The sequence below is a fragment of the Vigna umbellata genome, chromosome 2 (genome assembly GCF_029865625.1).
Source record: "Vigna umbellata cultivar VRB3 chromosome 2, Vumbellata_1.0, whole genome shotgun sequence".
In the NCBI taxonomy this organism is placed as follows: domain Eukaryota; kingdom Viridiplantae; phylum Streptophyta; class Magnoliopsida; order Fabales; family Fabaceae; genus Vigna; species Vigna umbellata.
The window spans coordinates 39,227,125-39,240,982 of record NC_142166.1 but is presented as its reverse complement, the minus strand read 5'-3'; the positions used below and the strand labels follow the sequence as shown (position 1 = coordinate 39,240,982).

Here is a 13,858-nt window from a genome sequence, read left to right as displayed (position 1 = left end):
ATTTTTTTTAGGGTTTAGGCAGCGGTTCCCTAGACAACCGCGGCATATTCCGCAGCCTATATACCGCGGTTCGAACCGCGGTATAAAGTGTCTGACTTACTACCGCGGCTGAATATGCCGCGGTTCAAGAACCGCGACGTATAGTGAAAATGAACTGCGGTAAAAGCCCTTCGCTGCACTAGTGCACATTTCCTTATCATGCAACAAAACCACCAATCATATATTTCAAAACCTCACTTTATTACAAGCATAGAGGAAGCACAATGACATCAAAAATATCAATCCTATAACCAAACAACATAGGAAGGGAACATACGATCATTCATATGCATAAAAATCTTTGGACATTGGAATAATGTGGCTTCTCATTCCACGAGACTGAGTCCTCGTTAAGAATAAAATGATGTGAAGTCATAAGGCTTAGAATAAAGACTGAAATTGGAATGTGCAAATTTATATAATTCATTGTACGGATTTATTTAAATTATATAGGTTTTACTATAATTAATTTTTGAACTATTATATATTTGGAGAGGGGACCAAGTTACTCATGCTTGATCAGAGATTCATATTATCATCTATTAATAAGATGATATTCATATTAAACATAAAAGAATAGTTAAACTCAGGTAAGAAGAATCTCAGGGATGTAAAAAGAATTATATCCATCAGTATCTATATGGATAAAATTCACAATGAATAAGAATTAACTATTATAAATGGATAATGGATACGAATACTTGTTATACTCAAATGAATAGAAATTGAATATTATAAATAAATATTCGTGAATGACATACAAATAAGTAACCGAGTATTTATCATACTTTTATCACATGTTAAGGGAACATGTATGAGTATCATATTATTTTATCCGTCAACATCCATACCCGCTAATATTTAATTTACCAAAATACTATTTTATATATATATATATATATATATATATATATATATATATATATATATATATATAATTTGGACTTTGTTTGAAAATCTTTTGTAGATTTTTATGTGGATTTGTTTTAGATTTTCATAACTATACAATTTTTTACTATTTTTATACAATTTATTTTTTAAATTTGTATGGTTAAAACATTTTGTTTAATAATTTTAAAAATAATTCTAAATACACATGGATATTTAAAAAAATGAGAATATCAGCATACCCGCCCAAATATAATCCCATTGGCATCCCTATTCAAGAATTAAGTACTAAAGTCTACAACTAGGCATTTTCTATGATGCAGTGTAATAGTGTACACAAGAACTTTATAATCGAAATAAATTGAATTTTGTACAATTTAATTACATTAGAACCAACTTAAACGAATATACAAAAGCCAAAATTACAAGTATCCAGCAGAAGCCAAAATTACAAGTACCCGAAAAGGTTTAGATAGTATCAAAGATTTAACTTTCTTAAAGTTGTTAGCTGATCACTGGATTACGGTGTAATAAATAATCAATTTTACATCACTACATTGGCATTGATGAAAAATGATATTGAATGGTAAATAAATCTTACAGTAATTTGTTGACCCTTATGTAAAATGACAGTCCAATCGTACCCATCGAGCACCAAAACTATACATGGCATGGTCTAAGATTTTACATACGAATAATCCTTCCATCTAGTGATTCCAGATCTAAATGTTCTCCTTAACACATCAATCCGTTCGGTCAAGATAGAATCTTTTAAGTTTTCCATTTCAGCATGTTCCTTTTCCATCAACAGCTCCAGATCGTCAAAATGTTTAACCTTGTGCAGCAACTTATCGATCTAGTTAACAAATAAGAAAATAAAAAATAGTTAACCCCTATTTAGAGACCTGAACCTGAGAAATTAGGGTGCTGATCGGAGATGAAGATATAAAAAATCATTAACTAAGAACCTGAGCTTTAATTATAGTTGCCACTAAATGTTCAATCTCTCTGACTTCCTGGTCTGCCAACAACTTTGCTCGAGCAGCAGCAGCTCCAAGAGCAGTTGCAGTGGCGGCTCTTACACGCAGTGGCAAAGGTATTTCTGCAAGAGCAAGCTCGGATTAAAGGTGACAAGCAGCTATACATACAATGTTTATCCACAAATACATATATCAACAAAAGATGCCCAAAACAATAAGATACCCATGCTGCTGTTAATTTAAAAAAAATAAAAAATTAAAGCTCTCTATTTCTCATGTCCGAAGTAAACCTCAACTGAGGCATGTGCAAAGGACAAGTGATAGATTGAAATAAATGCTACGGTTGGGGGACCAAACTCATTCTTCAAAATCATGTTATACGCAAGAAATCAATCTTTCATACTATAATTTCCCAACAGTTTCTTGATACTGAGAAAGAAAAATACAAAACAATGCCCATAAATGACCCCCCAGTAAGAAGCAACCGGTAAAAGAACTATCAAGTCGAGAATAGAACACTTGATCTTGAATTTTTTATTCTTAACCTTATGTTTTTGTGTCTATACTATTTTATTATTTTTAAGCAGTCCTATACCTATTCCCTTTTACTCAATTGTTTTATACTTCATCCTCGAGTTTTATAGCTCATCTTAAGTAAGCAACCCTTGCCCTAAAATGGGTTACTTATAATCAAATATGAAGTGTTTCCTGTCTGGAAATAGAGACAATTTTGCTAACGGAAAACTTGATTAGCAGAATGATCCCAAACTATGGAAAATCTCAAATAGGTCAAACTAAGTGAAGCATCATAATCCACGTAAATCACTCTTTCCCTTTCCATCGGATTCACCTTCTCTGTCCCCCAACTTACTGTGGTCTGCATTTGTTTGGAGCCTCTGGAAGGAGCGTAACTTGGGTGTACTTCAAGGAAAGACCAATAGCCTGGATCAGTGTATTAACATGATGTATATACAATGGGATTTCAGTCCAGGATCATGTCTCACAGGATTGTAATAAGAAGCATGCTTGAAAGGGGAGGAAGAGAAGATAATTGGTTCAGATAGCTGGCAGGGTAGGCATGAATGTGTATACAGTGACTTTTTTCCTTCGCCTGTAGTTGCCGTATTTTATGTTTGTTATGGGCTCAAGTAGGAAGATTTCTTGGTTATTACTATTTACTAGTGTAACGGTAAATAAGATATAAAATCCTCCCTGAATTGTTGATCGTCCTCTTGATTTTTAGTATGTGGGTCGATACCCCCTTGTAGCATATCCATATATTTTGACTGCTGGCAAAAAAATACTTTTTAACCAGTTTTTGGTCTCTTAGGCCTATGCAAATATACTTGCAGACCCTTGGTTTTTTGGCTTAGCCAATTGAAGAATTTAACTTCTAGCAACTCAATCCCATCCAAATAGTTATAATACCCCATCACAAGGTACTGACTCAAACCTTCATCTGACAAGGAACATGAACTCACCATTGTGTAACCCTTGCTCTCCCTGATATGGTTTCCTAATACAATGTCCACCTGATTACAAAACCTCACTTTACTGACAAATTAATCTAGTATTGTAAGTATTGAGAAGTATACCATGCAAAAAAGCAAAGGCTATGTAGAAAAATGGACACGTATAACCATTATCATCATTATTCATACAACTTGCATCGAATGAGCCAAAGTTCTTTCGTTTCACATATATAGGAAAGTAGATAAGTTTTGGGGGATGCAAATGTATGCAAAAAATGAACTTGGAATTATATGGATTGTCAAAAGAATATCAAAATACCACCTTAGTGTAAAAAAAATACCTGATATAGAGGACCTCTCCATCTCTAAACCTTCTCCCTCAAGATCTCTGACACAGATAATAATAAGTATGAGGACGGTATAATGGCTAAATTTAATAGTAAGTTACTAGTCAGCAAAATGTCATTAATGACAATAAACTAAGAGGTTTCGGGCAGACCTTGCTGAATCTTCTTCAACATCAAATATCTCCCTTGGACACAAATTCTCATCACAAAGAGCTGAAACAGCAGCATCAGCTGCAGCAGCTGTGATATGAGGGTCAACCACATTAGAGATCAGTCCCACCTAATTCAAAACATAAAAAATCCATGGTCATACTGAAGGAGGTGAAAGTAGTAACTGATTCAAAAGCAACTTTATTTCAAAAGAGTATAAAATATTACAACCAATATGCACATGTTTTTTCATGCTTTTTATCCCTGGACATTCAACATATACTAGAGATGAGACGGCCAAAGAGGCATTTAGACATGGTAAACAGCTATGATATGAGCCTTTCACAAAATCCAAAAATGTTACACATAAGGTAACTCCACAGCGAGTCAGAAAAAAGGGAATGCAACAGATTAGAAAAATTATAAGTTACACATATAACAAAGGACATGAAATGCAAGACTACCTGATTCATTAGAAAACCACTGGAATCTGACAGGGGAGTAACACGCTGTCTTTTTGAAGGACTTTCCTTCACAGCATCTCCGTTCTGCTCAATTTCTTTTGTAAGCTCAGGAGGTTGATCCTTTGTTTTTGAAATTTCTTGGTAGTCAGATGAAGATGACTGAACTTGTTTTGCATTGTTCACCACGGTACCATTAGCACCACTAACGTTGACATTTCTGTGAGCAGGGCCCAACATGAGCTCTCCAAAAGGCAGCTCAATGAGTTTTGAGATACAATCAAGTTTAGTCTTGGTTTGAACACTTTGAGCAACCAGTTCCCAGTCATCCCCATGCTTCAAAACAGATTCCAAAAGGAGAAGGATTTCTCCCTCAGTCCAGACAGTGTCATGCTTGCCACTGTTTTCACTTGACTCACTCAATACGAAATCCTCTGCAGACCTTTTCTCCCCATAATTCCCACTTTTGAAACAATTTGCACAAATAATGAAATTATCCTGCATGATATTAAAAAAAATAGAATAACCAACAATGATACCAGTTTCAGAAATATAAGAAAAATCCCAGATAGAAAGTTTAATGACATGGAATTTTATAAAATTAGATAAAGAGGCAGACAAAAGAGAGATAAACAAATCTCCCCAAATTAATTAACTTCAAACATGCTTTGACAGCATACATTCAAGAGGCCACGGGGATGTTAAATGAAGTCAATAAACTCCATTTTCCAACGGATGAATATAATACATAGGTAAGGGCGGAAATGGTTTACAAGTATAGGAAGCAGAAAACAGTCTCCTCGATTCAGAGCATGAAAAATAAAGGTTATCATGCAGTTCTCAAAATCCCTCCCATATTCACACTTCTACGGGCATAAAGTTAATGTAGAAGATTTTAAACATCCAAACACGACGAACCCAGTGCAGAGCCCCAAATAGCACTACGTGAAACAAAATGTTAGATGACCCCCACTCTTTCACTCAGATATGAAGAGGAAATAGAACCAAAGAATCGCACAATCTATCACCAGAAGTAATACCTTAATACATAAAAAAATTATATTTTTTTAAAAAGTAATAACCTGGGTACAACGGTAATGTCCTGAACCACATTTGCCACCACAAAGTCCACAGCTCCCCTCTTTCTGCCTAATCAAATCCCTATAAATATCCGAATAGGAGGCGAGCGGCGGCAATTTGAGAGAAGCCCCGGTCGCATTTGCACTAGTCTTCGCACCGCGAGGCAACAACATCGGCTTCAACGAGTTCGGTGTGGCCGCCACCCGAATCCCATTGGGGGTTCCTTCTTCGAGGCGAACTTTGCACGGCTCCTCCTCCTCCTCCTTCTCTGCGTCTGCAGCAGGGGGCGCGCCGTAGTTGATCAAGCCCCAATTCTCTAGGAAATGGAACGCCTTGTGCAGAAACGTGACGTCACCAACCAGCGATTTTCTGACCTCGGTGAATGTGAGCCTCCTGGAAGGCTCTTCCCTGTACTTGTTGATGATGAAGTCTCTGTATTCTTTGTATATCTTGGGCGTTCTCGAAATCGAGCTCGCGTCGAAGAATTCCTTGAATGCTGTTCTCTCCGTTTCATGAATTTCGTCCCACGCGAACCATCCTTACAAAACGACGCTGGTTAGGTGGAAACAGGAAGAGGGAAAAATTAGGGTTGGGAGAAAGAATGCTTACTTGAAGAGCTTGGGATGGTGTAGAGTTCGAGTTCGGGATCTGAATCGTCCAAGCGACCCGGGTTTGAGTTAGGATCTTTTGTGACTTCCATGACGGAGGCTCCGACTGACCCAAATACGGTGGCGTGGGCTATATTGCGCCAGATTCGGCGTCCTTGGGGATCACTTCAGGGCAGACACTTGTAGCAATGACCAATCATTCACGCCGTTATTGTCACTTTTCTAACCCGACCCGATAGCTGATCCGATGTTTTCAGACGGATTGCATTTTTAAATAATTAAATAAATATAAAACTCAGCTTTGATGTTGTTAAAAAACCAATTTTCTCCTCACCGGAAAAAAAATCATTTGAGATAAAAAAAAATTAAAATGAAACAAATTTTCATTCAGTTTTATTATTTGATTAATATTTTAAACAGAGTTAGCTTCTAAAACATGTTTAAAAAAAAGGAAATGTAAATGTATGACTTTTAATTTTCTTCATTATTAATTTTCTTCACTGTGACTTCGTTATTAAAACATGTAAATATATGACTTCTAAAACTTGGAATATTATTAATGATCATTACTTTTTATACGATATTAATTAAGACAGTGTTTTTAATGAAATAAATAAATAATCAACATCAAACAAAGAAAATGTTATTTGATTTTTCATTATGTCTATTTTTATGATTGCTAATGATTTACTAATTTTAATGTTTAAAATTTATTGTTTAAAAATTCAGAATTTATGTAGAAGTTATTGATGTTTAAAAAATTACTGAGAAGTAATCGGGATTACTCAAACCATCATAAAGTAACTGCGCTTTAAAAATCACTATTATAGGGATTAATAAAAACCATACAGTTTCTATCAAGAAATACACTTAGAGTTAAAACTCCTATAAGCACTAAATATAAATCCAATTAAATATAATTTTTTATTGTAGCGTGCATCAATAAAAAAGTATTTAAAAGAAAATAAAATATTACTAACAAATTTAAAAAAATTGTTAGCAATGGATCACTAGAAATACAGTTTATACTAATAATAAAATACCCAAATTTAAATTATAGTTGATGATATGAAAGAAGAAAAGAAAATTCATAAAATATAAATAAGATAAAATAGAATAGTCTACACAAGGATATTTTATCAAACTGTTTTATGATACTAATTTAATTGTATATTGTAATGGAAACGTTTTAAGGATTTTATCATACTTTTATTAAACGAATCTGTAAGGTTGTTCAAAATGCATATAGACACATAAGAAGAGGTAATAATGAATATGATTATTATTGAGACATGTTAAACATTTGTTTATACATCCCTTGATATTTACATTCATAATAATAATAATTATATTCTATTTATTTTTATGTCTATATTTATATATTTGTATTTCTACATAGTATATTTCTTTCATCTATTTTTTAAAATATTTTCCTTGAAAATCAAAATGATGGTTTCTTCCTTTAATTACTGAGTTATATGAATTGTAAATATCTCTTAATAGAAGGACTGATAAATCTCTTATAACACTATGCTTGAAAGCATTTTCTTAAGACTTTTTAAATCCTTTTTTATCGACTTACATCCTTATCAACGGAGACAACATCAAGTATATGTTGAAAAGTTGCAAATATTCCTCTTCAAAACGAGATATTCCTCTATCCTTCTACGTCCATCTTTCTTACGCGTTTTTTTTTTACATTTATGTTGTTTTCTTCTTTTTCAAACTTTTGGCTTCTTCTTCTTTACAATTTTTTACAATGATTAGTTCTTCTTCTACTTTTAAAGGACTAAGTTTAATATATATATATATATATATATAGGGTTAAATATGTTTTTCGTCCCTTAAGTATCACACGATTTTGGGTTTAATCCCTACTCGAAATTTTTGTTTCTTTTAGTCCTTTTAGTTTTAAAACTCAGTATTTTTAATCCTTAAAAACGTTGTTTTTATTTTTTGAAATCAGATTTAAGTGATGTGCCACTTATGTTTTCATTTATGAAATCAGATTAGGGCTTTTTTATGTTTGAAAATAACTAGGGTTCTTAGCAAAAATCAAAAGTCCGACACAACAGCAACACCCGTCTCTCCCTCTCCCACCAAATAACAACAAACTCATCAGGTTCAAATACTAAACAAGGCACAAGTTCAAATTCTGAATACATCAGTTCAACCCACGATTCAATTTCTGCCTCTTCTTAATTCCCTCACGATTCAATTACTTCCATGGCTATCTTCAATCAAGCACTTTTACGCGAACCTGTCTTCAATCATTTATGAAATCAAATTAGGGGTTTTTTATGTTTGAAAATAATTAGGGTTCTTAGCAAAAAGAGTAATAAAAGAGAGAAAAAGAAAAAAAAACAACGTAGTACAAAGTTATCAAGGAAAGTGACATCTGACATGGCTCGTTGTTAGCCACCTCACAGGAAATCTAACCCCGCGAGTTTTAAAACTAAAAGAACTAAAAGGAACAAAAGTTAAAAAATAGATAAAAAAAATATAATATATAAAAATACAAATATATAAATATAAACATAGAGTTTGTTAATTTATGTAGGGTCTTTTTTCAGTGGTACATTTTAGCATAGTGTACCAAATTTTAATAGACAAAAAAATTCTCATTGAAAAAACATACTTTAAATCCAAAGGGTAGTAATTTATCATCTATGATTTTCTAATTGTTGTCACCTGTATTAGTTATTTTTTTAAGAATAAGTGCATTATTAACGTCATCTATAGGCAACATCTTAGTAACATATTTCTTTTGTAACTTTTACTTATACTTTTAATAACATATTTTCTTTAAGTAATGGTTATTAATTTATGGATCTCTTCCAAAATAATTACTAATCTTTCTTTTATATAAATATATATATATATATATATATATATATATATATATATATTATTTTTTAAACATATTTTTGTCGTAATTAAACTAAATAGTTTCGCATAAATAATTGACATATATTTGTGATTATTTCAACTAATTTTTAAACTTTTATGGATAATTATCTATTCAGAAATATATAAATGATCAACTTTATTTTATTAGGAAGAAAATAATATAAAAATCTATACTTCACTTCGCTTAAAACAATAAATAAATATCATTAAGTGCGTATATAAAAGGGATTTTATGAAGTAGATAAGAAAATTAATATAAAAGGGATTTATTCTCCATCAACATAGATTTGTGCATGTATTTCTTTTATTTTTAATAACTTCACTTATTAAATAAAAATCATATTTTCTTTCCGTAATGGTTATTATTTCATGATCTCCTCTAAAAACTTAATTACTAATATCATATATATATATATATATATATATATATATATATATATATATATATATATATATATATATATAATTTTTAAACATATTTTTTCGTAATTGAACTGAATAATTTTACATAAATTAGTTGACATATGTTTGTGATTATTTCAACTAATTTTTAAACTCTTATGAATAATAATCTATTCAAAAATATATAAATGTCAACTTTATTTTATTAGGAAGAAAATAGTATACAAATCATACTTGATTATTTTTCTTCTTAAGATGTTTTGACAATAACAAACTTATTTATTTAGATTTTTTAGAGCTACTACGCTTTTTTTTCATCCTTTATGCAAACAATTACGTCTTGTTCATCATCTTGTGTATGCAGAGCATATTAGATTTCTCTTTTCACTGTATTTTTACTCATTACTCATATTTATTTTATTTTATTATATTTTTAGGTTGAAATTTTCTCTAAATTTCACAAGTGTAATGACATAGGAAGGAATTGATAATTCATCTGGAGTGCTTTTTAGAGACGATGATTCAATATCTAAAGATGATGAAATTAGAGAGGTTCATAAAGATGATGAAATTGAAGAGATCTTGAATGAACCTTTGCTTGAAGAGGAATATGCCAATGACTCAACTCTTTACAAAGGCCAATTGTTTAACAACGACATTGATGCTTACAATTTCTATTGTTTATTTGTAAAGACTTGTGGTTTTTCAGTTAGAAGTGGTCATAGTTACAAACGGAACAAGAATAACATTGAAGATATATATAGAAGAAAGTTTATTTGTCACCGAGCAGGTGTTGCTAAACCAAAAAAAATTACTGAAGTAGAAAAACAAAGGAAACAAAAAAGTTCAAGATGTAATTGTAGTGCAAAATTGTTGATATCTAAAAGAATATTTGGCTTCGAAGAATAATGGATGATTACATGTTTCAAAAACTCTCATAATCATGCCTTATTAGATGAGAAAGAAATCTGATTTCTTCAAGCTTATCGTGATATCCCTGTTAATGATCAAACTCGTATATTATTATTGTCGAAAGCTGGTTGTTCGGTAAGTCTCATTATGAGAGTGCTTAAAGCGGATAAAGGGATAGATGCAGGACATCTACCATTTTTGGACAAAAATATTAGAAATTTTATTCAATCTCAAAGTAGCATTGGTAAAGAGAACGACGCTTCAGATGCTCTCAAATTATGCAAAGGTTTGAAAGATAAAGATGATGCTTTTCAATATGATTTTACAATGGACACGTGTGTTACAATTCTATTGATTAGTTTATTATACTTAAAATGGTTTTTTTTGTATAATTAATATTGTCAGTTATAATTAGAAAAATAATTAATACTATCAAATATATTTATTTTATTTTATTTAAAAACATCATAATAATTTTAATAACAGAATTTTAATAATTATTGTGTATAATTAATTAATTGACAAAATTAGAAAACAAATATAATTTAATTAAAAATATAATTAATACTATCAATTATAATTAGAAACATAATTAATACTATCAAATATAATTATTTTATTATATTTAAAAACATATAATCAAAAATAATTTTAATAACAGAATTTTAATAATTATTGTGTATAATTAATTAATTGAAAAAATTAGAAAACAAATATAATTTAATTAGAAACATAATTAATTCTATATACCAATTATAATTAAAAACATAATTAATACTATAAAATATATTTATTTCATTATATTTAAAAACATATAATCAAGAATAATTTTAATAACAGAATTTTAATAATTATTGTGTATAATTAATTAATTGACAAAATTAGAAAAGAAGTATAATTTAATTAGAAACATAATTAATACTATCAATTATAATTAGAAACATAACTAATACTATCAAATATATTTATTTCATTATATTTAAAAACATGTAATCAAGAATAACAACATAGATATGGTGAATAAGTTTCTCAATGTAATCAAGAACAATAAACAATATACATCGTCAACGACTAAAAAAACTCATTGTTTCACACTGAAACCCTCTAGTAATCAATTACCATGGTCACTTCTTGTAATTGATTACATTAGGGGTGTAATCAATTATAGGTGAACTTGTGCCCCCTGCACGACTTTAGCATTGTGTAATCGATTACAAGACCTGGTAATCGATTATTAAAGCCTAAAAACGTTTTTGGGTGCACAACTTCACCTCTTATTGTTGTGTCATGGTGAAGTCGTGCAGGGAGCACGACTTCCTCATACGAAGTCGTTTGAGCCCCCACGACTTACCTAAATGCATAATTAATTTTTTTTTTGCCCATATATGTAAATTCCACCCCATTTTTGCCTATATACGATAAAAAAACCTCAAAATGGTAATGAAAACATGATTTTTTAAAATTTAAAATTGCGTTGTCAAGATTGTCACATGTGTCGTGTTTTTGTTTCTTTTGGCTTTTGTATTGTATTTTTTTTTATAGATGGTGGAAAAGATAAAATTTTCATGTGGAGAACATTGTCAAATTAACTTAAAGTTAGATTGTATCTTATTATTTGGTAGTAGGAGAAAAATACATTTTACATTTTGCATGCTAATATTGATAAATGAAAAATTAACACACACACAAAAGAAAAAAAATTATCAAGTTATTTTTGGACCAGATGTGTAACACCCCTGATTTTGGGATGCCACGGGTTTACAAAAACTTTTTAATGCTTAACTTTGATACCATTACAAGATACAATTTAAATAGAACTTCCATTTATTATAACTTCAAATGCAACTATAAAACATTCATAGGATTCCATTACAAAACTATTAACATTGAAATTAAAACATTCATAGGATTATCTAATTTATTTTTGTTGTGCCCTTGAGGATTCAAATTTAGGAAAGATTGTACTTTTTTTCTGGATTATCATCTAGTATCTAGAGCAAAACTCTGATTTGAATATATTTTTTTTATCTTAATTTTCTGTCATATTAAAAAAAAACCTAAATTTTATCCATTTCTATTGAGTTTTTAATTTTTGGTATTTTTTATGTTTTTTTTAATTTGAGTATTTCTACATTTGATTCGTAGAAATTATTTGTTTTTCTTTTTTGCGTTTTTCTGTCAATTATAGTTTCAATTAACCATTGATTTTTCATGATTTTGATGTTTGAAAGACAATCTTTGTTTATGATCTAAGATGTCAAATAATTATAAAAAATATAAATATAACGGAGGTCAAAAAGAAATAAATATATATTGAAAAAAGAATAAGGATAAAAGAGTAAAAGTAAAATAAAATTGTAGAGTTCAACACAAATTATTATGTTACACTATTGTTTATGATTGTTAATCTATTAAGTTATACTCAATATCTTTTTTAGAGTTTGTGTTGTTTCATTTAACTCTTTTTGGTAGGCCTATACAAACAATCATAAAGCAAGTATATCAATTGTACTTTTAAGAAACATTGATTAAAAAAAACTCTTTGTAATAACACAACATTACAAGTTAACGAATTAGACAAAAATGTGATTTCTACTACTATGATCATAGAAAAAACATTGAGCAAAAGATATTTATACCAAGAATGAATTTAATACTTTTTTTATTCAGAATAGTCTTTTAAATTTTAAAGAAAACAATTCTCAATTATCTTTTTTCTTTTGCAATGAATCAATAAGAGTCAATGACAATCTCTTGCAAGAGTTGGATCACTTCTAATATTTGTTACTGTTTCTAGAGTCAAGACAAATAAAAGATTGAAAAATCCTAATTATACGAAAATGGAAATGTGAGTACTACAAGTGAAAATATTATCTACAAAGAATCTTGAAAACTTGGAAAAAAACACATACAACATTTACAATACATATATACACCTTCTTATTTGAGTTTTATTTCAACTATAAGGAACTTTTATCAAATTAAGTTTTGAGTTACTTTGAAAATTAATAAGGAGAGATATCAATAGAAACTTTCACTGTCAATGAAAACCTTCTTATATTAATATAAAGTTATGTGATAATGTAAATTATTGAGAATTAATTTAATTTTCATAGATATTAATATTTGAAACTCTTAATACTTTAATTTGGATATGGTATGATTTTCTTATTAAAATATAGCATTATATTTTCATTTATCATGTTTATAAGTTATCCTCTGCATATAAAAAAACTAGTTAACAACAAAATAGGGTTGGTGGGCATACATGTTATTTATTAAGAAACTTATCCTTAATCTTTTCCACTCCACTAATAAGACAACTTTCCACACGTGTCGTGAAATAATGAACTTTTGCAAAATGAAGAAACAGTTTATAAAGTATTAAATGATAATATAAGAACCAGTTGTACACGTTAGAAAGCTAAAAAGGATAAAAAGTAAATTAAATGTTAATAATTTTGTGAGAAAAAATAATTTTAAAATTAGTTTTAAGCCTACATAAAAATTAGTCTGGCAAAGTGGGAGAAAATTCAGATTATTTAACTATATAAAAGGTGTTGATAAGAATTAAAAAATAGAAAAATAAAAATGGTTTGGTGCGAAGAT

At 29.7% G+C, this 13,858-nt stretch overlaps 1 protein-coding gene and 1 pseudogene across 2 annotated transcripts; one reads left to right on the top strand and one right to left on the bottom strand.

The window, feature by feature from the left end:
• Positions 1 to 1,250: 1,250 nt before the first annotated feature.
• Positions 1,251 to 6,231, bottom strand: SWI3A (SWITCH/sucrose nonfermenting 3A). Of its 2 annotated transcripts, XM_088106754.1 has the most exons (8): positions 6,027 to 6,231; positions 5,420 to 5,955; positions 4,341 to 4,835; positions 3,879 to 4,006; positions 3,721 to 3,767; positions 3,389 to 3,439; positions 1,896 to 2,029; positions 1,251 to 1,783 (listed from the first exon to the last, which is right to left on the bottom strand). In XM_088106754.1, the coding sequence occupies exons 1-8, from the start codon at positions 6,115 to 6,117 to the stop codon at positions 1,604 to 1,606; spliced, it is 1,662 nt and encodes a 553-aa protein (XP_087962880.1). In that variant the 5' UTR covers positions 6,118 to 6,231; the 3' UTR covers positions 1,251 to 1,603. The 2 variants fall into 2 exon arrangements, with proteins under 2 accessions (XP_087962880.1, XP_047158875.1); XM_047302919.2 differs by lacking the exon at positions 3,389 to 3,439 and having other exon boundaries at positions 6,027 to 6,226.
• LOC148203962 (putative protein FAR1-RELATED SEQUENCE 10 pseudogene) lies at positions 6,116 to 11,807 on the top strand (annotated as a pseudogene).
• The last annotated feature ends 2,051 nt before the right edge of the window (positions 11,808 to 13,858 follow it).

Bases quoted from the DNA above. Each gene is read 5' to 3' on its own strand.
- SWI3A (XM_088106754.1), bottom strand. From the start codon at position 6,117: ATGGAAGTCACAAAAGATCCTAACTCAAACCCGGGTCGCTTGGACGAT. The intron at 4,007-4,340 runs GTAGTCTTGCAT...GTTTTGAATTAG, and splicing joins GTGGTTTTCTAATGAATCAG to GTGGGACTGATCTCTAATGT. The intron at 3,440-3,720 runs GTATTTTTTTTA...TTTTGTAATCAG, and splicing joins GGAGAGGTCCTCTATATCAG to GTGGACATTGTATTAGGAAA.